At 34.1% G+C, this 20,116-nt stretch overlaps 4 protein-coding genes across 6 annotated transcripts; 2 read left to right on the forward strand and 2 right to left on the reverse strand.

Annotated features, from left to right (window-relative positions):
* Window positions 1-1,373: 1,373 nt before the first annotated feature.
* On the forward strand, window positions 1,374-3,438 carry LOC120092705 (inactive leucine-rich repeat receptor-like protein kinase CORYNE). Its single transcript, XM_039050857.2, has 2 exons — window positions 1,374-2,395; window positions 2,655-3,438. The coding sequence occupies exons 1-2, from the start codon at window positions 1,533-1,535 to the stop codon at window positions 2,983-2,985; spliced, it is 1,194 nt and encodes a 397-aa protein (XP_038906785.1). The 5' UTR covers window positions 1,374-1,532; the 3' UTR covers window positions 2,986-3,438.
* A 433-nt stretch (window positions 3,439-3,871) lies between these two features.
* On the forward strand, window positions 3,872-4,694 carry LOC120092707 (light-regulated protein, chloroplastic-like). The gene is made up of 3 exons (XM_039050860.2): window positions 3,872-4,099; window positions 4,186-4,338; window positions 4,462-4,694. Exons 1-3 carry the CDS (start codon window positions 3,897-3,899, stop codon window positions 4,535-4,537), a joined length of 432 nt encoding a protein of 143 aa, XP_038906788.1. The 5' UTR covers window positions 3,872-3,896; the 3' UTR covers window positions 4,538-4,694.
* Window positions 4,497-7,962, reverse strand: LOC120092706 (tRNA dimethylallyltransferase). 3 transcript variants are annotated; one of them, XM_090308478.1, is made up of 9 exons: window positions 7,829-7,962; window positions 6,387-6,647; window positions 6,200-6,311; window positions 6,046-6,089; window positions 5,818-5,928; window positions 5,631-5,723; window positions 5,425-5,531; window positions 5,061-5,231; window positions 4,497-4,715 (listed from the first exon to the last, which is right to left on the reverse strand). In XM_090308478.1, the coding sequence occupies exons 2-8, from the start codon at window positions 6,554-6,556 to the stop codon at window positions 5,089-5,091; spliced, it is 780 nt and encodes a 259-aa protein (XP_090164604.1). In that variant the 5' UTR covers window positions 6,557-6,647; window positions 7,829-7,962; the 3' UTR covers window positions 4,497-4,715; window positions 5,061-5,088. The 3 variants fall into 3 exon arrangements, with proteins under 3 accessions (XP_090164604.1, XP_090164605.1, XP_038906787.1); XM_090308479.1 differs by having other exon boundaries at window positions 5,057-5,231; XM_039050859.2 differs by lacking the exon at window positions 4,497-4,715 and having other exon boundaries at window positions 5,151-5,335.
* A 551-nt stretch (window positions 7,963-8,513) lies between these two features.
* On the reverse strand, window positions 8,514-16,104 carry LOC120092704 (myosin). The gene is made up of 17 exons (XM_039050856.2): window positions 15,524-16,104; window positions 14,958-15,118; window positions 14,259-14,334; window positions 14,089-14,130; window positions 13,938-14,000; window positions 13,242-13,291; window positions 13,130-13,157; window positions 12,790-12,864; window positions 12,581-12,691; window positions 12,440-12,500; window positions 12,004-12,120; window positions 11,776-11,897; window positions 11,519-11,588; window positions 10,401-10,442; window positions 10,101-10,141; window positions 9,078-9,204; window positions 8,514-8,945 (listed from the first exon to the last, which is right to left on the reverse strand). The coding sequence occupies exons 1-17, from the start codon at window positions 15,878-15,880 to the stop codon at window positions 8,866-8,868; spliced, it is 1,623 nt and encodes a 540-aa protein (XP_038906784.1). The 5' UTR covers window positions 15,881-16,104; the 3' UTR covers window positions 8,514-8,865.
* Between the last annotated feature and the right edge of the window lie 4,012 nt (window positions 16,105-20,116).

Genomic DNA, 20,116 nt, shown 5'->3' on the forward strand with positions numbered 1-20,116 from the left:
TAATCATTTTTTATTTATCAAAACAAATATGACTTGATGCCCTTCAATCTAGTATCCAAGAAGAAGAGTATTTTTATTCTAAATAGGAATGAGACAAAGAAACATGTACATGCTATATGACTACTCTCATTACCCGCCTTGAATCCTTCCTCTTTTGGTTGGAGGATTTTCTGTATGAAAATTGAGGCATCCAAATCTCATCTTTGTTTCATAGTTTTCAATTTTTTATCTAAGAATAGCTTATTCCCAAACGTTTTCATTTTCCGGTTTTCTATTTCCTTTCCAAATAGTAGGTTTTTTCTTTTCTTCTCTTTTACATTTTATATATAATTTCATTTGGAATATAATTAATTAATATTAATTTAATAAATTAATATTAATATTTATTTTTAAAAATAAAAAATAATCTATTAAAATATTTACTTCTTATTTTTACGGTAAAATTTTATTAAATGAATGCAATTATTTTTTTACATAAATTAGTAATTAATTAGCCAACAATATATTAAATATATTTAATAAGTTAAGATAAGATAAATTTAGTTAGTACAAAAATTCATTTTTCAATAACAATAATTAGTTACTTTGTTGTTTTTAATAATCAAACAATTATTTATTGAGATTAATTTTAATTTGATCTTTCATTATTGATTATTTATAATAAGTTAATTATTTATTCTGATTAATTTATATTACTTCATTCATATTAACATGTCATATTTATAAAAAAAAAAAAATAGTATTCTTTATTAATATATCATATTTTTATCTCATTTTTCACTTTTTATATAATATATTATTTATTAAAATATAATTTCTTATATTATTTAATTAAAATCGAAATTAATAATGTTGAATTTATTTAATATAAAAATGATTAGATTGTAATTAATATGACATTCCTTAAACATAATAATTGGTTAATTTTAATTATAAGTTAATTCAATTTTTAAATATTTATAATTAAAATTAATATTGATTCTTAGTCAATTAATTTTTACCTATATATTGAAAGATATTTATTGTTTAATAAATTAATCTATTAAAATTATATAAGATTTTCATGTTTAATTTCATAAATTAAATACAAATATAATTTATGTTAATAAAATTCATACATAAAATCTTAAACGAAAGGACTCCTTTGTGTAATAACCATAATCGAGGGGGAAAGTTTAAAGTTTAAATTTTTTTAATTGATATCCTTTAACCCTTTGGTGTAAAATAATATTTTTCCCAAAAAATATATTTCAGTAAATACAGAAACGAGATGTAAAAATGGAGTTTAGGTATGTTGTAATGGAAATGCTCTTCCGAGTTTGAAAGTTGGTAATGTGGAGCCAAAGAAAAGGCCCTTAATCGAAACAAAATATGGATTTGAGGGCTCCGTGAAATTTGTCCTTTTGGATTACAGAAATGAGGATCGTCCTTCTCTGTATACACTTGTTATTTAATAATCCCCATTCAAACAACAATACCATTCCAGCTTTTACCCAAATCCGCCATTTCCGCCTGAGTCGAAGCTTCTCTTAATGGCCTTCTTTACTTTCACCATCCACACTCTTCTCTTCCTATTCCTATTTTGCTTTCCCTTCTTTTCTGGTGCGAACTGCGGAGTTCAAACCGACGCCATTGTCGGCTCCTCCCAGCATTTCGTGCCATTTCCTAAAACCTCCCATTTCAAATATGGGTTTCAAAGGATTCTTCTCAGCGTCGCCTTAGGGGTCGTCACTGGACTCACTGCCGCTTTTCTCTCTGTTTTGTTCATTCGCAGCCTTCTGGATTACCTAAACAGAACCCCACTTCTCGAAGGACCCCTAATTTTTTGCCCAAAAATCGACGCCCATGCTCTTCAATCAGCGCTGCTGAACCAAACCCAGTTGTTGGGTTCGAGTTCCAGCCCAAATGGGAAGTGCTACAGGGCGATTCTCGCGAATGGGTTCACGGTGACTGTGAAGAGGCTCGAACCCATTCAATGTGGAAGGAGGGAGACACGGCGGCGGATGCAGCAGCAGATGGCGGTGCTGGGTGGTTTGAAGCATCGGAATGTGATGAGTTTAAGGGCTTACGTCAGCGAAATAGGAAGCTGCTGCTTGGTTTATGACTTTGTGGCTACTGGGTCTCTTGAGGATGCAATGAGGAAAGTGAGAGAGAATCAACTGGAACTCAAATGGGAAGTTCGGCTGCGAATTGCCGTTGGGATTGCTAGAGGGCTTCAGTTTCTTCATTTTGAATGCAACCCTCGAATTCTTCACTGCAATTTGAAGCCTTCAAATGTGCTGTTGGATGCAGAGTTCGAACCAAGATTGGCTGATTTTGGGTTAACAAATCTCATCCCTGATTTTCATACTCCAGCTTCTTTGTACACTGCTCCCGAGTGTCTTAACAACTCCAGGTAAATCCTCTTAAACCCCACAAAGTTGTTTCAGTAATGCTCTGTACTCACGTTGCATTGGGCCATTGGCAAATTAGCCATTTCTAACTGATATTCAATGTCTGAGAAGTGAATTTAAAGCTTTTAATAATCTCATTTTCTCTCTCTGCATTAATGATCACACTCCTTTGCTTTCTAGATAAGAAACTTATAGTTTACATGCTTAATCCACGACAGGAGACATATGTTGAATGGTTTGGTGGTGTTCATCTTGAAACAGGTTTACTGACAAAAGTGACATCTATAGCTTTGGGGTTATACTGAGAGTTCTGTTAACCGGTAGAGATCCATCGGAGACTGAGCAGGCATCGTCAGATAGAGGGGATGGCAGTGGCAGTGGCAGTGGGGGAAGTTTAGGGCGGTGGCTTGAGCAATCAGTGGAGCCACGAGAAGTTCTAGATAAAAGCATTAGAGGAGAAGGAATGGAAGAAGAAGAAGAAGAGATGGTGTTGGCATTGAGAATTGCTGGTGTGTGCACATCAGAATTGGCTGAGGACAGACCTTGCAGCGATGAATTACTTGTGATGTTGACTCAATTACAGAGCTTTTAAAGTAGTTGTAAGCATATTCTCCGGCCACCATTGATTGCAGATAAAGTTGATGGAAAGAAAGAAGAAAAGGGGAGGGGCCAAACTGCAAAGGCAAGGTCTTTAAGGGGGGTGGCATTAATTTGAGTTTGTCCTTGTACTCAAAACTCATACCCTTATGTGGGACCCCAAGCCCAACCAAACATGCTCCATAATAGCAGCAGCTCAGCCATACTCTGACCAAAAAATGTGTCTTACCTATCGCCTGTCTCACATACTGCACCTCCCTAACAATGCCTTCGTCATTATAGAACTTTTCTTTTTCTTGGACAGTCTTTTAGTAATACTTAAGGATGAAAAACCAAATGTTTGTCATAATATTGTTTCTTTTCTGCAATTGACATGCAAGTTAAAATTTGATGTGGGTCATTACGATTTTAGAATTTTAATTGATTTGAAAAGTTGATTTCAGCTTTAGTATGGAACCAAATTGACTAGCCAACAGCCTACCTAAAAGCGATTTGTATCTTGGCTCCACTAAACAAATATATCCTAGAGAGAATTGTAAATGATCTACATTACAAGCATGCTTCAAATGAGGCAAGTTCTCAGGTATTTAAGCAATTTAACAAAGATTAACAGAATCAAAATATATCTTTGGATTCGCTTCGAGAAAGTTCCTGATATGAGAAATATCAAGAAATGGTAGATAAAGAGACAAGAAATATAACAATAATACATCCATTCAAACCTTCACAACCACTCGTTTCTTTAGGGGGAAAGAACGTAGCTTTCACCTCTAAATTATTGGTCTATAACCTTATCCAGTCACGAGATATCTTGCCATCTTTATCTGTTTAACCTTATAAATCTGAATTCTACTCTAAAGATACATCCAAGCATCAACTTCGCAGCAGACCAAACCAATCTTCATTATGCAGTTGCAGGCAGCTCTTTCCGTAGCAACTCCATCATCATGCTCCCTCCTCCCACCCACAGCCAAATCAATGGCGTTCTCAGTCCGATCTAGGTCCATTGGAAGGCACCCCACTTCTCAAACTCAACGACCCATCCTAAAAGCAAAGGCAAGTGCCGTCGGACAAGACCCTTCAACTGTTGACTACAGCTCCATCTCCTCGTAAGCCAATTCATTTTATTTCTTGTTGTTACCCTACAATACGTCTGATTCAGTACCTTCATTTACTCTTGTGTCTGTTTTTACAGTGTTTTCCCAGCAGAGGCTTGTGATACTGTTGGAGGTGAAGCTTGTGATGTGGAAATGTATCCTGAAGTAAAGCTAAAACCAGAGGCCAAAAAACAGGGTAGTGTTACAGAGCCAGTTGATAGAGAGTATCTACAATATGACAGTCCCAAGACGTAAGATCTCTAACACAACAATCCATTGGACCTTTCATCCTCTACTAATTTATTTCCTATGAAACAACACTATTTCATACTTCTATATGCATTAATATCCTTGTTTTTGAATGATTACTACAGAGTCTTTCCAGCGGAGGCCTGTGATGATCTGGGTGGTGAATTCTGTGATCCAGAGTATCAAAAAGGAGTTTACTAGAAGAAAATCTTATTGGGAACTAGTACATATAAACAAGGATTGAGCCTATAGGTCACCTTTCAGTTGTTTTCTTTTACTTTCTTTTTTTCTTTTCTTCTCTCCTTTGCTGACTTTCTCTTATGCTTGTAAATGATTAATAGACTACAAAGTTCTTCAATGCTGATCAATACTTGATATTCTGAAAGAACATAAACATCATCTATTCTCAGATAAATGCAAGCTATGGCAATAGAAAAACAGAAGCAACTTTCATAAACAGTACTCAAACTGCTTGCTCGTTTAGTGGGAAAACAGAAAGAATTTCAAGCTGTATTCAAGATTGACATATCAAAAACTTGATTAATTGGTAAGAATATACAGATGACAATTAATCATCCATCACAAAAGTTATCTTATATAGACGTTAATATTATATAATATAGAAACTGATATCAGAAGATTGTTCTTTAAAAACAAATACTAATATATCAAGACTAACAACGCATATAAGTCCCGAAAAGAATAGGTCAACAGACGTACTTACAAATAAATTGCTCAAGCTGCCAAGATATTCACTGTTCACTACTGTCTTCAGAAATTTCCTCCAAACTCAGGAACTGAAGAGCAATCGAATACTTTGCACTTCTAGCCCTCAAACAACAATCATTTCCGCAATTGTTAATACTTCTCAGGGTGAACCAACCAAACCCATCACCTTCAACATAAACCAAAATTAATTCACTAAGAAAAGATCAACATGGCACACCAGTTAACCTCATGAAGGCCACACAATCAGTTTGCTCCACTTATGTTCTGTTTCTGAAATTACCATGTAAAACACGAATAACAAAAAGCAATGGGATTTCTGCTTTGAATTTAGGTTGAGCAGGCAGTCAGCTCAAACTAACCTGTTATGGTGAAAATGGTTGGAACCCATCTCTTATATATGAATATCAACCTTGGGGACTCTCCATGGTATGCATCAGACAAAACAAGCTGGCAAGGCCTACTTGGACTGAAAAATCTTCCAAGTTATAAGCAGCACAGAAGAGGGTGTAGATGTAATAGAAGAGATTAATTCATTCACAGAACGTTCTGACATATGCAAACCTACTTTGCTAGGCTCACGGCATTGTGACAAAGAGCTAATGTTCTAACCATTGCTAAGTCTCTTCCGCGAGGATTGGCATATTTATCTTGACATCGCCTGTTAAATAGATGAAAAAGTGAAAAGAGAGAAATAAAAACTTATAAAAAGAATGCACCGTTAGAAAGATAAAAAGTATGGGAAATTTGAAGACCTTTCCTCGAAAAAATCCCCAAAATCATCAATAACAACCGCCACAGGAAGTGTGCGATGCAGGTGAAACGCAGAGAAGTACTTCTTAATTCCTTCGTCGTCCTCCAAATACCTTGGAATTCAGAATTAGCGAATACAGGTTCAGGTAAAACAACTGAGGAAGGGCAAAAGTACGCAATCATCGAATATGAAATCCCCATTTAGGATAAAGAATGAAACGTTCACCGACTTCATTTGTATGCGCTGAAAGGTTTCGGATGTTGGATCAACTCCCTGAATGTTAACCCGAAAGGGCCCCAAGGTTCAGAAAATGTGCAACATTCTATGCTATTCAATATAACCATTACAGAAAGAGACAGAAACAGAGAAAGTGAGCGAGATACCTGAGAGAGATATGGAGGTTTGTTTTCTAATTTGCGGCGGTTGCAGATGAAGGTGACATTGCCCTTCAGACCCAAATTAAAAGCGAACTGAAAAAGCAAGGAGGTTTTTCCGCTGCAAAATTTGAGGGAAACTAGAATGAATTCAAAGGAACGAAGAAGAAGCGAGAGAGGGATTATGGGTCAGTACCAGGAAGGAGGCCCGGAAACAAGCATGATTGAGTGGGAAGAGTCGCAGTGAGTGTGGATTTGCCGCACTGAGAAGAACTTTTCCATCCTATTCCTGATCAAATATACATAAAACAGCCAAAATGCCCAGAGCTGAGGCGAATTTGAAGAGTAACAGATCGCATAATCCATGGCTATTTGAGAAAAGCTTAGGAGACTCAGTTGAAGAAACACAGGTTTATGGTCCAGTCCACATCTCCTTGCAATTTAGGGCCCAAGACCCCTGAGAATGAGAATTCACAGGTTTTTCAAAAGTTAGGAGCTCCTTTACTGACCATTTAGTTTTCTTAATTTTTTAAAAAATTAAGCTTATATATACCACTCCCATCTCTAAATTTCTTTATTTATTTTCTACTTTATACCAATAATTTAAAAGACTAAACTAAATTTTGAAGACTAAAAAAATAGTTTTTAAAAATTTGCTTTGAATTTAACCATCGTACTTAACAAATATGCAAATCATTCTAAAATAATAGGGAGTAAATAGGTTTAACTACAAAGATGCAAATTGTAAAAAATGTGGAGAAAATAGATTTACTTTTCTTAAACAAAAAACGAAATGATTACCAAATGGATCCAGATTATTAGTGGTTTTAATGACGAAGTAATAGCTAAGCAATAATTAGCCTACACTAACAGTTTGAATCTTCATATTCATTTGTATTCAAAAAAAAAAAAAGAAGAAGAAGAAGAAGAAGTCAATTTTATGTTATTTTGCCTCAGAACTTTATAATGGTCTCTTAAATTTTGATTTTCTAATCAATAGATTTTTTAACATTGTGTCTAATAGATCTCTAAATTCTTAAATTTATGTCTAATATATTTTTTATTTATTTCACTTTTTTAAAAAAAAAATCGGCCATATTAAATATAAAATTGAAAATATAAGATCCCATCGGACAGATTAATTTTATATCTAAAACAATAGTTGATGTTTTAAAAAAATAATAATAATAAAATGTATTAAACAACAGTGAAGCTCAAAGGCCCATTAGATACAAAATTAATTTTTCAATGATCTATTAGACATTTTTAAAGCTTAAGTCACCAAGTAAAAAAAAAACATTAGAAATTTATTAATCCAAGGGATACTATTAAGTCTTTGAATTTTGAGTATGATTTCCATTTGGTTGAGTGTGTCAAAGCATCACACTTTTATCTATGAGTTTTGAGTTTAGTTTCCCATTTGATCCCCTACATTTCAAGACTATACATCTTTACCTCTAAATTTTGTTTAGTTTTTATTTGGTCATATATTTCAAAATCTTATTCCTGAGTTTTCATTTAAGCTCATTTTTTTGTCATCTATAATGATTTTCTATTAATTAATATTAAAAATCAAATTAGTTTTTATTAATTTTCTGGTGTTCGGTCAAATGCTGTAACAATTATTGAAGTACTGACTGTTTGCAGCCATTCAAGCTTGGTAAGAGAAGGCAGGCAGATTTTGGATTCTGAGTACTGTATACGGATCAACAACAAGAACCTCGAGATTGAGAAAATTGCAGCTGAAAACCTCCTTCAACTGGATCCAGAGGACGCAACCCGTTTTGTAACCATGTTTAATTTGTATGCTGCATTTGGGATATGAAAAGAAGCTGCTCATATAAGAAAGACAATGGGTGAGAGAAAAACTTGAAGAAGGAACTCAGCTGCAGTTGGATTGCTGTTAAAAGCTTGACGCACCAGTTCATAATAGGCGATCGACACCATCCTCAAACGGAACAGATATACTCAAAACTGGAGTTAAGATTCGAAGGCAAGTATGCCGAGACGAGACCACACTTAAAACAGGAGGATTTGGCATTGTGGTTTTCCTGATAGAGAAGAACAACCTCTGGTGCCATTGCGTATGGGATCATATCCTTGCCATGAAAAGCTCCCATCCTGGTTGTCAAGAACATCAGAGCATGTGAGGACCGCCATGAGTTTGCTAATGAGGTCTCCTTGGAGGTAGGTTGGGATGTAGTCATTACGGATTCGAACAGATTCCACCACTTCAAACAGGGGAAATATTCTAGCAATGATTACTGGTGATTTGATAGTGTAAGCTGAGTTTGTTCCAATGAAATTATTAGAACTCTAGAACTTGTAAAATCACCGCAAAGTAGCTTTGCTTCCGGCTCTCAAACTTCCTATTCTGATGGAACATGAACTGATTAGTCAACTGCGAATTCACAAATGTATATAACCTAAACCACCAGAACAGACTTTCCTACCCAGCTAGACCTATCAACTAACTTCTTATTTCTTTCCCAGGATAGCAAATTGTGTAATTGAACCAGGAAGTGATTTTTTTTCTTCCCCCTCTAAAATGCGGAAAGTGAATTTCATATCAATAGGTCCAGTGCGTGAGATTTATATTATATTAGGAGAAAGAAGGTACATAAATATATGTAGAACATGATAGGAGACCCCTGTCAAAGACCATGTCATCAAGTTCAAGCGCTTTCTTTACGTGATGCTTCCCACATTCTATGCTCAATTCCCAACTTCCTGAGCTCTATGAGGCCTTGCTCAACTGAAAATTGGCGTTCACACACACAAAGGGGGAAAAAAGGAAGAGGAAGGTAAGAAAACGAAAGGAGACCAGCATATGATATATATAAGTCTATCCCAGAAAAGTCAAGTCATCGAGTTTTTCAAAACTTACCCTCAACCGCATCATGTGATGAAGGAGAGTGAGCACTACGACTAATCCAAAACTGAAGTCGTTCTTTTGCAATATCCTCTTCAATACCATGAGCTTTGGCTCTTCTCCAAAAATATGTAAGCCATGCCTGGAAACCACGAATATCTCACATGTATATCAGATTGCTTTTATGACATTAAGCATGCAGTACAGATATTTAAGAGCAGTGGAAATTATTTTGATCACACAATCACACTTTTTATTCAGTTATCAGTATCAAAGTGTAAACGTAGCATAAGGTCATAGCAGTTCCACTCATTTACCACCCGAAGATTATAACATAGACAGCTTGTACGAAGGTGCTCGACAAAGATTATTTGGAACAACCACATTTCTCCAGGGACTAGACAACAAGCCTACTGTTTCTGATTCCAGATAACCACCAACAATGTTAATTGTTTCTCTTATCAGAACGTAGCAGTGCCAAATAGTAAAATCAATGGCCCAATATAATCCGAGACCTTGCCGGCAAGGGTGAGAGGGTTTTTTTTTTTTTTTTTTCCTAATGAAAGTTTGTTTTCTTCAAAGGAAGAGATGGTGAAGTAATTTCCCTCATCTTCCTGATTTCAAATGTAGAAAATTCTGATGGCACCTCAAAAGTATTCCCTCCGACCATCATATACATTAAATGTTAGTACAAAACATAACAGTTAAATCGTTTTGAGTGACAAGAAAGCCAGAATATTTGCGACCTGATGGAAGGAATTGTTGCTTTCATCTAGTCGATAAGGCTTGCAAAAAAGAACTGAGAACGTCTGAAGAAAGGTGCTATGACCAGACAAAGGTTAAAAAGAGTTGCTCTCATTAACGGACAGGAAGCATGTGCATATATCCTATGAAGGGCGTTTTTGTATTTTGGTGTGCTAAGAAAGAAATTTTTAACAGGGATAGCAATGTACTAACCATTCAAAAACACCACTTTTATGACATGCAAGAGCAAATTATGTTACGTAAAAGAGAACAAATTAGGGAAAATGAAAGGACCTCTTTGAAAAGAACATCTTCAGATTCCTCTGGGCTCAATTCTGAAATAGAACACTGACCGAATATTAAAGTGATAAAGAATATATAAAAAGGTTCCGTACATGCTCAACTACTGCTTCATGCTTCAAAATTAAACAATACAGCATAAATAGAAAAGTATTAGTCTATTAGCATCTCATAGAAATGAAATGCAGTCCTGCTTATTATCAAATTCACAGAATTAAACATTAAGCGTAGCAAACTCTATCACTTTCAAAATTGAGTACTGTCAAAAAGTGACTGGCAACAAAAACGACATACCAAATGCCTCCATGAACTTGGGATCAACTGGCGGTTTCATATCTGCAACATTAAAATGATTTGGAAAGTATTCAGCAAAAAATACTACCAAGTGCCAGAATTAGTACTTTAAAGTTTGTAATTCATGCATCTCTGGAGGAATTGGCTATAACATATCTCTTCTATGTTATCATACAGATTCAAAGATCAGAAAAAGCTTTCACTAAAACAACATTAACCACGTTTCTCATCAAATAACCTATCTACAAACACCTCCAGAAATCTAAAATTATTTATGACTGGAATGCTTACGAGTTACAACAAAAGGGAAACATTTGCGGCTGCAATTGACTGAATGGCATTTGCAATAGCATTATAGATTTACACCGAACAAACTGATAAATGGTCATGTTCAAAATAGAAATTGAAGACATTAAAAAGATCCACGAGCAAAGTTAAGATTCCATAATAACTGGAACAATGAGAATAATTTGTCTTCATGATCAACTATAGTGAGAATTTGGATGCAAGTATGGGTTCAAAAGAGGAATTGACTTATACCGAGAATGCTCAATAAGACGAGTAACCAAAATCCCCCTACAGTCTTGCCTTAAGTTTTCTTTAGTAGATAAGAAACAGTAGCATTTATTGGAGTAAAAAGATAAAGCAGAACAAAAACAAAAACAAAATGGAGGGATGACTAGAAGCAAGCATACTCAAGCAAGGCAAATTAGACAAGCCAGCACGGTAAATTTAGAAATGTCAATCAAAAGATTACATGAGGTCCAAAGCAGGGACGAGGTTAAAACTTGTTCGTAGAAGGGAAAACTTTAATTTATTATTTTTTTTTTTAAGAAAAAAACATTTAGGATAGTTTTTATTTAGCACACAGAAGAATAGTTAAAGGGAGATAAAAAGGGGGGGCGCTCATGCTCCATGGAGACTCATTTCTATCCAAAACTATTTTGGTTCATTCCTACGTTGAACTGGGTTGAGAAAACCTAAATATTAGCCTAGTGAGTGAAGTTTACAAAAATTGATTACTTTCAGTTTCAGCATAGCAATGGTGGGGGGGAAAAAAGACTCACTCATTGAGCATTAGAGTATGATAAAATGAATGCCAAACTAACAATTCACACCTGAGAGAGATTGTCGGGCAGAATTTGGACGCCTCTGCTGGGCCAGAGCAAGCACAATAGCCTCCTCCACCTTTGTTTTTCCAGAGCAAGCGAAAATTTAATTTAAACAGTAATGGAAATAGCAAGATGACCACAAAGACCATAATTTAGAAAAGAAAAGAAAAGAAAGTAGAAACAGTACAGAACAGAATTTATACTTGATGATTGAAGTTCCCAGCCCAAAAAAAAGAAGAGAGAGTAATGTATCAGAAAGAAACCTTCAAGGAAGCAAGTTCTTTCAATCCCATTTCAACAGATAGCATGCTTTCAATATTTCCTTCTCCGGTAAGATCACTTATATCAGGAACAAGGTTGCTTCTGCTCTCAGGATCCAGGTCTCCTGGTAAATGTAAATGGCATAACAGGATGGGGTAATATGTTATTGATTTAGATGGCAGTGGCAAGAAGATCAATAACTAAAGTATAAGCACCAAAAAGGAACTAGCCTTTTTGAGAAAATTCCTCCTTGGCCTTTTGCCCCGCAGAAATAACAATCTCAAATGGCAGTGGTGCTAAAGATGACCAGTGTTCGTACTTAGTCACAGCAATATCCATACAAATGCCTGAAAAGCAAAAATAGATATGGCAAAGCAACAAGTAAGATTAATGAACTGCAAGAAGCTATTGGCCAAATTAAAAGACAAGTAAAAAGGTCCGCACATACATGGAGGCTGAGGTTCTATAATAGTTCATAACTTGATAGAGGTCTAAGTAAAATTTTCCAAATGATTAAAATTTTTCATGATATTTACATTTCTGGCAACGGGATGACATAATGCAAAAAACAAGAAACTGCTAGATTCAACTAAGAACTTCAGCATATGAAAAAGATCTATGTAGAATTCAAAGTAACAAATGAAAGAGGCATGTCATTTGATTTACCATATTTTGCAGCCAGGCCCCAGTAGCGAGCAAGCCAACACCTTTTAAGAACAACTTCTTCCTGAAATAAGAAATATTGAACAACTCATCTCTAAATGCAAACTGACATGACAAGCTACTTTAAGTAAAGCAAGTACGGACCATCTCTTTCTGAGTCAAAATCATTCTTTGCGTCATAGATCGAAGGGCTTTCACATCATGTTCAACTCCATGAAGGTGTTGAACAACACTCATAGTCTCTTCTTTTTCTTTCTAATTCAAGTTAGAAATAAGAGATAGCATTACTTTAAATCTGTAAAAGATAACTATAGTTAGTATTCTGGACGTCATAAGGCTGCAAGGAATATAACCTTAACTTCAGATTTAAGGGATTCAATTTCCTTGTCTCCCCCGTCCTTTGATTGTTTTGATTCTTTGAGTGCAGCCTGTGAAATTGAAAGTACAATCAGACATAATGCTTTAGTCTTCGTTGTTTCATACATAGGAACCAACAATCATATATAGATCGAACTTCCATCATTCTGCAAACAAAATATTAATAAACAATTTAATCTTTAAAATTCTAACAAGGCAGCTTTGAAAAAATTTGTCACATCCTAGCACCCTCAATGCATTAAATATTTAAATGGTTAGAGCTAAGCTTCCCCATGTTCACGATCATAAATCTTACACATCTGGTGCTGTAAATACCTCTCTCTGACGTAATGCAGCTTCCTTCCTGCATAATTAATACCACAGACCTCATATTATACAGATCAGGAAGGAAAATAATCAAATGAAATTAACTTAAACTTGCATTGACCTGCTCAAAAGTTTAGCTTCTAAAGAAACACCTTCTCCCAGAGCAGCAACCTGAGAACTTAGGAACACATATCAGTCGCATGTATTTTGTCACCACCATGGTACAAAAGTGGAATTAATTTTCAGACCAAAATCAGATCATCAAAGCAAACAAACAAAAGTAAATAATTCAAAATACAGAGACTATTTCGATTTCGAAGACCTATACTTAGGCTTCTATTGGCCACAGGTCACTCAAGCTCACCCATTCCTGAACAGCAATGAAGTACATTGTTCTATTTCCTTTTCCATTTTCTTTTTCTTTTTCTTTTTTTCTTTTGTCCATTTAGTCCTTTCAATCCAGTTTATTCACTAATCTAAAACTCAGCACTTGTTTTCTTATTGGTTCTACAGCCACAGTAGCATTCTTAAACGGAGTCAAGACGGCCATATTATCACTTCTCATATCAGGCAGGGAATCTCCAGCAGAGCTGGGGGCATTTTAACACGCTAATTTTTTTCATTTTCTGAAACAACCATGCTTCCTCTTAAGGTTTTTATTTGTCCTCAGATCTGTATACTCCTTTTATTTTCTCACTACATAACAAAATATTAAAAGTACATACACATCCGAATTGCTGCTGAGAAAAGGTCTGCATGGCAAAGAAAAAGACAAACACAAGTAATGAAAATTATATTGAAATGATATATCCATTACCTGCTTCTCAAGTTCCCTAACTCTTGTCTCTGCTTCTTTACATCTCTCTTCCTCAAGCCTGAGCTGTAAACATTGCCCAAATTTAAACTTAAGCACAAATAAAATGCTCGGAACCGGTGAAAAAGAAAGAAAAAAATGAAGATCATAGCACCTTCTCAAGAATGTTCTCGTTCTCCTCTTGTAGAATATCAAGCTACAGCACAGAGAATTGAAAATTTTGAATATTTGGAAACTGGAAAAAGGCATTGTGACATACATACTGGTTCACAGTCACAGTCAATCAAATCATTCAGTTATGAAAAAATTATGTAATGGACATACTTCATCGCGAAGGGCAGATGCTTCTCGCTGATTTCCTGAATCTTTAGTATTAAAACGCACTGTATCTGATGAGAATCTGCAGTATTCGATTTACCAATCAAATCACTAAGTCTTAAAATGATGCATGATATTTCAGTTGTATAATCTAATGGTTATCATACACAGAGTTATCCCACTCTCATCAGCAGATACCAGGAATGAACAACATATGCAAAATATAGGTTATGGCAGCCATCAATATAAGAGGGCAAACAAGATTTTTAAGTTTCTAACCGTACTCTTCACTTAATCATAACCCAGATTAACAAATCATTGAATTGAACTGGATAATCAAACTAGTCAAAAACTCAGGTAACTACCAAGGAGATTTTCAAGCAACAAACAGCAAGAAATAATATTTCTTTTCCTATATATTGAGGAAACTAGAGAAATCTTAAAGGTCTGTTTCTATTCTTTTTATCTATTTTTTACTTAAACTTATTTCAAATCCCAAACTACCACTTCATTATTCTACTTGTTCGAACTCTCTTTCAATTCCAAAAAAAAGAGAAAAACAATATAAAACTGAGGAGTATATACGTCAGATCTGCAAAAGATAGAACACAGGGATTAAAACCAGATAAGTAACTTGCATTCAATTCCTACAGTCCAAACCACAAATATGATCTTTTAATCTACTCATAGTCCAAAATGATTTACCTTTTTTCTCTTTGAGTAGGCGGATCTAGAGGTGGCATGGAAGTTGCCGTCCTCAGCGTTGTTTTAGGTGGAGCTACTGGCAGTGAAAGGTGAGATATTGATGATCTTCCAGTGGAACTGGAACGAACTGAAGGAGTGTCCTCTAAAAAATTCCGGGCTAACTAATTAGAAGACGCAAAAGGAAAATTCGATTAATCGTCAGAAATCAGCTCAGCTGTGGTCTTATTCCCAAAATACTGTTATTGAAATTCTAGAGCAAATGGAGTGTAAAACACCAGATGAGCATTTATTACGAAGACCTGCTAATTTAACGCAAAAAGATATTCAATTCTTGAACGGAAGGATCCTGAATCTGTATTTTTTAAAAAGGAATTCCAAACTAAGTTTCTCAAAACAGATATAACCAACATTTACACCAAGCAGATCTACTTCTAGGAAAATTGAGTCGGAAACAGAGAGCAGAAGGCAATGTACAAAGAAGCAGAAAAAAGAAGTAGAAAAACAAAGTAGTCTGCTTCAGTTACAGTGTATTTCAATCAGACTCGAGCATAACGCATTTAACTTACCCCAGGGGAGGGAGATCTAGTGGTTTTCGCAGTAGGAACAGCAAGTCTACTACCGTTATTAACATTCCTAGACAACGAAATAGGAGGAGGAGCACTATAACGAAATCCTAAGTCATCCTGATCGTCCTCGTCGTCATCGGCGGTCTGAGAAGCCATAACCTGCGCTAGGCGCTGAGCCGCAGCTTTTGCAGCGAAGTTCTGTGTGCGCTTAATGTTGGAAATTCCAGAGACGGAGGAGGATCGAGCGTGGTGGCCGCGCGCCGGCGACATTGCCGGCGATGCGGGGCCACCAGTGCTGCCTGATTCGCTGGTCCATTGGCGAGCATAAATGGGGCTCTCAGTCCGTTTCACATCCATCTACAGTAGAAGCAGCTCCGTGAAGGAGATCGGAGAAATTCAAAGTTCTTGGAAGTGACGTAATTTGGGAGTGAAGAATCGCAAGAGAAACGAAACAGTTTTTGGTTGCTGGATCCTGCTTTGGAAAATGGGAAGAAAACAGCCGCCGCAGATTTTCTCATTTTCTCATTTTCTAATTTTCTTTATTGAAACAAAAATTAAAAAATTAAAAAGAAAAAAAAAAGGTACGTAGATAGATTTGTAGTTCTTTTTTCTTTTCTTTTCTTTTTTCTTTTCCTTTCTTTTTCTTTTTTTTTTTTTTGGTGAAATACTTGTAGTTGTTGAACAATAGTTATCTAATAAATTCTAAAGATTAAAATAAACTAAAAATATTTTTTTAGTACTTTCAATTCTTTAACTACCATACTTTCTATCCCTAATTAAATTTGTAACTTTATCAATAACTTTCTAAAAAATAAAGAAATTTGTAACATTAAGTTTGTTATACTGGAAGCTGGAAAGATAAGTCTATCTCTTGATTTGTTCATGTATGTTCAAATAGACAAAAAGTTCAGAGTTAAAAAATAATGGATGATTTTATTGATTTTATTAGGTAAATAAATAAGTGTCAGATTTATTGAGAGAAAAAAAAAACAGTTAGCCTTTTCACATGAAAATTTTAATGAGACTTTATACTTGGTATTTTCATAAGTTTGTTTCTTATTAGATAAAAAGATATTCATAAAGTATAGTTTTACTTATTAAATTATAATTGAAATGAACCATAAAAATTTACTTAAAAAATAAGTTTAATCAAAACTTAGTCATGTTCCAACATGATGGCTTCCTTACGTAATTCATATAGAAAATATCTTCTCTTCTTTTGTTTTGTTTTTTTTTTTTTTTTTTTTTTGTCATTATCTGTGGTAATACTTTAAATTGTAAGACTAGGCATGTCATTTGCTATTAAAAATAAATAAATAAAGAAAGATACTAGGCATGTGAAGTATACTAAAAACATGATTTTTTTTCATTAATATTATATTTTGTGACTTGTTTGAAACTTATTGGGTTTAAAAACTTACTGTTTCAATTTTGTACCTTTTAGCATTATAAGAGATGAGGAACATATTTTCATTCATTAAGAGTTGAGAACGATTTAAATTTATATATATCGAAGAATTTTTATCCCTTTAGAAGGACGAGAATGCATAATAAAACTAAAAATGTTCTTAGTTTATGTAATGATTGAGGGATAGGTAAAATAATCAAGTTGGGGATGAGCATGAATCTCACCTTATGCAAATATAAGCCAAAGTTAACCTTTCATGACTATATTTATAATTAGAACTCGTTTGATAACGTTTTCGTTTCCTATTTTCTGTTTCTTGTTCTCGTTCCTTGTTTTTTAAGAACTATAAATAGGAATATGTTTGATAACTATTCATGTTTCTTGTTTCTTGAAAAAAAAAAGAAACAAAAACAAAAATATGTTTGATAACTATTTCTTTTTTTTTTTAATAATATAATATAGAAAAGATATGTCAGACATTAAATATCAAAAAAGAAATTAACAAAAGTTTATATAATCTAATATAAAAAAAAAAAAAAAAAAAAGTCTCGATGCACAACTAAAAACAATAACAAAATTGCATGTAATTCAAATGCTGCCTAAATTTGATTGAGACTGTTATCTCTCCCTTGAGTCATGTAAATTATTTCGATTAAAAACAATAGCAATATCTTAAATTATTTCGACTCACATTTAACTCAATTATACAATTCTGCAAATTGTATAGCAAACTTTGTATATCTTCAACGATCTTTGATTCATTGCTAAAGTAATTGAATAGCAAACATGCTATTAGTATAGTTTTTGTGTGTTGAGTAGGTAAGGAGACATTTGCTGATAATATTTGATTACTTATAATATTTGATCGAGTCTACGATATATATATATATATATATATATATATATATTTGTAACTCATTTTAAATACAATAAAAATTGAAATTGAAATTAAAATAATATATAACATTCATTTTGCAAAATTCAAAATTTAAAAAAATTCAAAATTTAAAAAAAAATCAAAATTAAAATAATATATGAAGAGATTTTTAAAATTCAAATTAAACTAATACATAAATAAAAATTAAGAAATAGAAGAAAGACAAAAAAAAAAAAAAAAAAAAAAAAAAAAAAAAAAAAAAAAAAAAAAAAAAAAAAAAAAACTGCCTTCAATGGGAGTCGAAACCACTCCTCAGAAAGTTTCATTCCGCTCGAGCAGCACCTCCTACCACCAGGCCAGCAAAAATCTAATATCAGAAACAATTAAATAGAAACAGAAACAGGGAGAAACAATTTTTTTTGTTGTTCCTCGAAATTTACCCATTTCTTAAAAACGTTTCTCAAATTTTAAAAATAAAAAATAGATACGATTATCAAACCAACTCTATTTATTAAAAAATAAGAAAACAGAAAACAAGGAACACGAACATTATTAAATAGGCCCTTAACAGCTTGTTCTCTCTTGATTTTTCATTATATATTGAATATTTTATAATTTTAAATGTAATATGAAAATAAAATCAAATTTGTAGAAACATTTAAATAATAACAAATAATTTTTTTTCCAAACAAGTAAAATTTTGAATAGTTTTAAAAAATTATATTCCCACCTTTACATATTGAAAGGGTACATGTGATCATTTAGCCTCGATTAAATTGCAATTAAACTCAAAATCAAGAACTAAAATTATAACATTAAATTTAAGAACCAAATAAAAATATATTAATAGAAGATTTTCCATTCATTTCTTTGTATTTTATTATTCTGCCATTTTATATTCTTCTACATGTTTGTTTGTTTTGGTTGTTATCTTTGCATCAATCTGTATTGCACACATATTCTCCTATTTTTTCTATATAATAATAAATGCTCTACCTCTATATACACACAAAGAGGATTATTATCAATATCTAAATATTACTTTATGGTATCAGAGCTACAGTTCTCTCTTTTTCTTTTTCTGTACAATGGCATCATCTTCCATGCTACCTTCAACGTCCTCTTCAACGATTTCGTCAACAACATCCTCCACCATTTTACCAATTACATCATAACAGTCTACATTACCCCTGCCACAAAATTCACCAATCATAAAACCTACTACTAGTCAAAATCAAACCTTGCCCCTCACTCCACCCATTGCCCAAACTCGTCCTCCCCAACTTCATCCCCATCCCCAAATAAACCCTAATTTTCCCATCAATCCAAGTATTCATCCCTTTCAACCTACCAATGGCTTATACCATTTATCTGGCTACTCAGCCGTTAAATTTCTTGCTTCCACCACCACAAAATACTAGTTTGTTCCCCTCATCAAACTCACTAATTCGAATTACCTCCTTTAGAAAAATCAGCTTTTTAATTTTATCATCGCTTATGATGTTCAGGGGTTTATAGATGGATCCATTCCAGCACCACCTCAGTATCTTGATTAGCTATGCACTCGGTGAATCCTCACTTTATGGTTTGGTAACAGTTCGATCGCATGGCCATTAGTTGGTTGTACTCCTCTCTGAGTGAAGATAAGCTTGCTGAAATCATTGGTTGCTCGACTACTTTTGAAATCTGGGATACTCTTAAAAGGTTTATGAATCAATTTCTACAACCCAGATCATGGGTCTTTGTTTTCAGCTTCGACGGGTAAAGAAGGATGGACTCTTTGTTTCTCAATACCTTCCAAAAATTAAGGATATTTCTGACCTATTTACCGTGATTGGTGATCCTATTTCTTATCGTAATCATCTCGGATATATATTGGAAGGATTAGGTCCTAAGTATAATGCTTTTGTCACAAGCATTCATAATAGGACCGATCCCCAGCCTTTAGCTGATGTTAGGAGTCTCTTATTAACTTATGATGCTCGGTTGGAAAAACAAATGTATGTAGATCAACTCAATATGGTTCAAGCTAACCTCGTAAATTTTTCCCTCTCTCCAGCTAAAAGACCCTTTAATCAACGTCCTTCTTCCTCAAGTAAGACTTCTTCAGGTTGAAGGGAAACTCAACATGAGGAGTTCCTTGAGCAGAAGTGGATCGTCTAAATTTTATTGTGATTGAACGCATACATTTACAGTCATACAAGAAGATTATGCAATCAAAGTAAATTACAACATGCTTTTGAAATAAAACAAAGGTTGAGAGATTATACCTTTGAAGAACCATTCTTCAAGTAATCCCTCGATCCAA

The sequence above is a fragment of the Benincasa hispida genome, chromosome 12 (assembly GCF_027475165.1).
Source record: "Benincasa hispida cultivar pf3 chromosome 12, pf3_genome.v1.1, whole genome shotgun sequence".
Taxonomy (NCBI): domain Eukaryota; kingdom Viridiplantae; phylum Streptophyta; class Magnoliopsida; order Cucurbitales; family Cucurbitaceae; genus Benincasa; species Benincasa hispida.

What these genes read in the sequence shown, in the direction of transcription:
- LOC120092705 (XM_039050857.2), top strand. Translation starts at nt 1,533, where the DNA reads ATGGCCTTCTTTACTTTCACCATCCACACTCTTCTCTTCCTATTCCTA. An exon ending in GAGTGTCTTAACAACTCCAG is followed by an intron (nt 2,396 to 2,654) that starts GTAAATCCTCTT and finishes ATCTTGAAACAG; the next exon opens with GTTTACTGACAAAAGTGACA.
- LOC120092707 (XM_039050860.2), top strand. Translation starts at nt 3,897, where the DNA reads ATGCAGTTGCAGGCAGCTCTTTCCGTAGCAACTCCATCATCATGCTCC. An exon ending in GACTACAGCTCCATCTCCTC is followed by an intron (nt 4,100 to 4,185) that starts GTAAGCCAATTC and finishes CTGTTTTTACAG; the next exon opens with TGTTTTCCCAGCAGAGGCTT. An exon ending in CAATATGACAGTCCCAAGAC is followed by an intron (nt 4,339 to 4,461) that starts GTAAGATCTCTA and finishes TGATTACTACAG; the next exon opens with AGTCTTTCCAGCGGAGGCCT.
- LOC120092706 (XM_090308478.1), bottom strand. Translation starts at nt 6,556, where the DNA reads ATGGATTATGCGATCTGTTACTCTTCAAATTCGCCTCAGCTCTGGGCA. An exon ending in GGGGATTTTTTCGAGGAAAG is followed by an intron (nt 5,724 to 5,817) that starts GTCTTCAAATTT and finishes TCTATTTAACAG; the next exon opens with GCGATGTCAAGATAAATATG. An exon ending in AATGCCGTGAGCCTAGCAAA is followed by an intron (nt 5,532 to 5,630) that starts GTAGGTTTGCAT and finishes AAGATTTTTCAG; the next exon opens with TCCAAGTAGGCCTTGCCAGC.
- LOC120092704 (XM_039050856.2), bottom strand. Translation starts at nt 15,880, where the DNA reads ATGGATGTGAAACGGACTGAGAGCCCCATTTATGCTCGCCAATGGACC. An exon ending in TTAGGGAACTTGAGAAGCAG is followed by an intron (nt 13,292 to 13,937) that starts GTAATGGATATA and finishes CTAAGTTCTCAG; the next exon opens with GTTGCTGCTCTGGGAGAAGG. An exon ending in TGCCCGACAATCTCTCTCAG is followed by an intron (nt 10,443 to 11,518) that starts GTGTGAATTGTT and finishes TTAATGTTGCAG; the next exon opens with ATATGAAACCGCCAGTTGAT.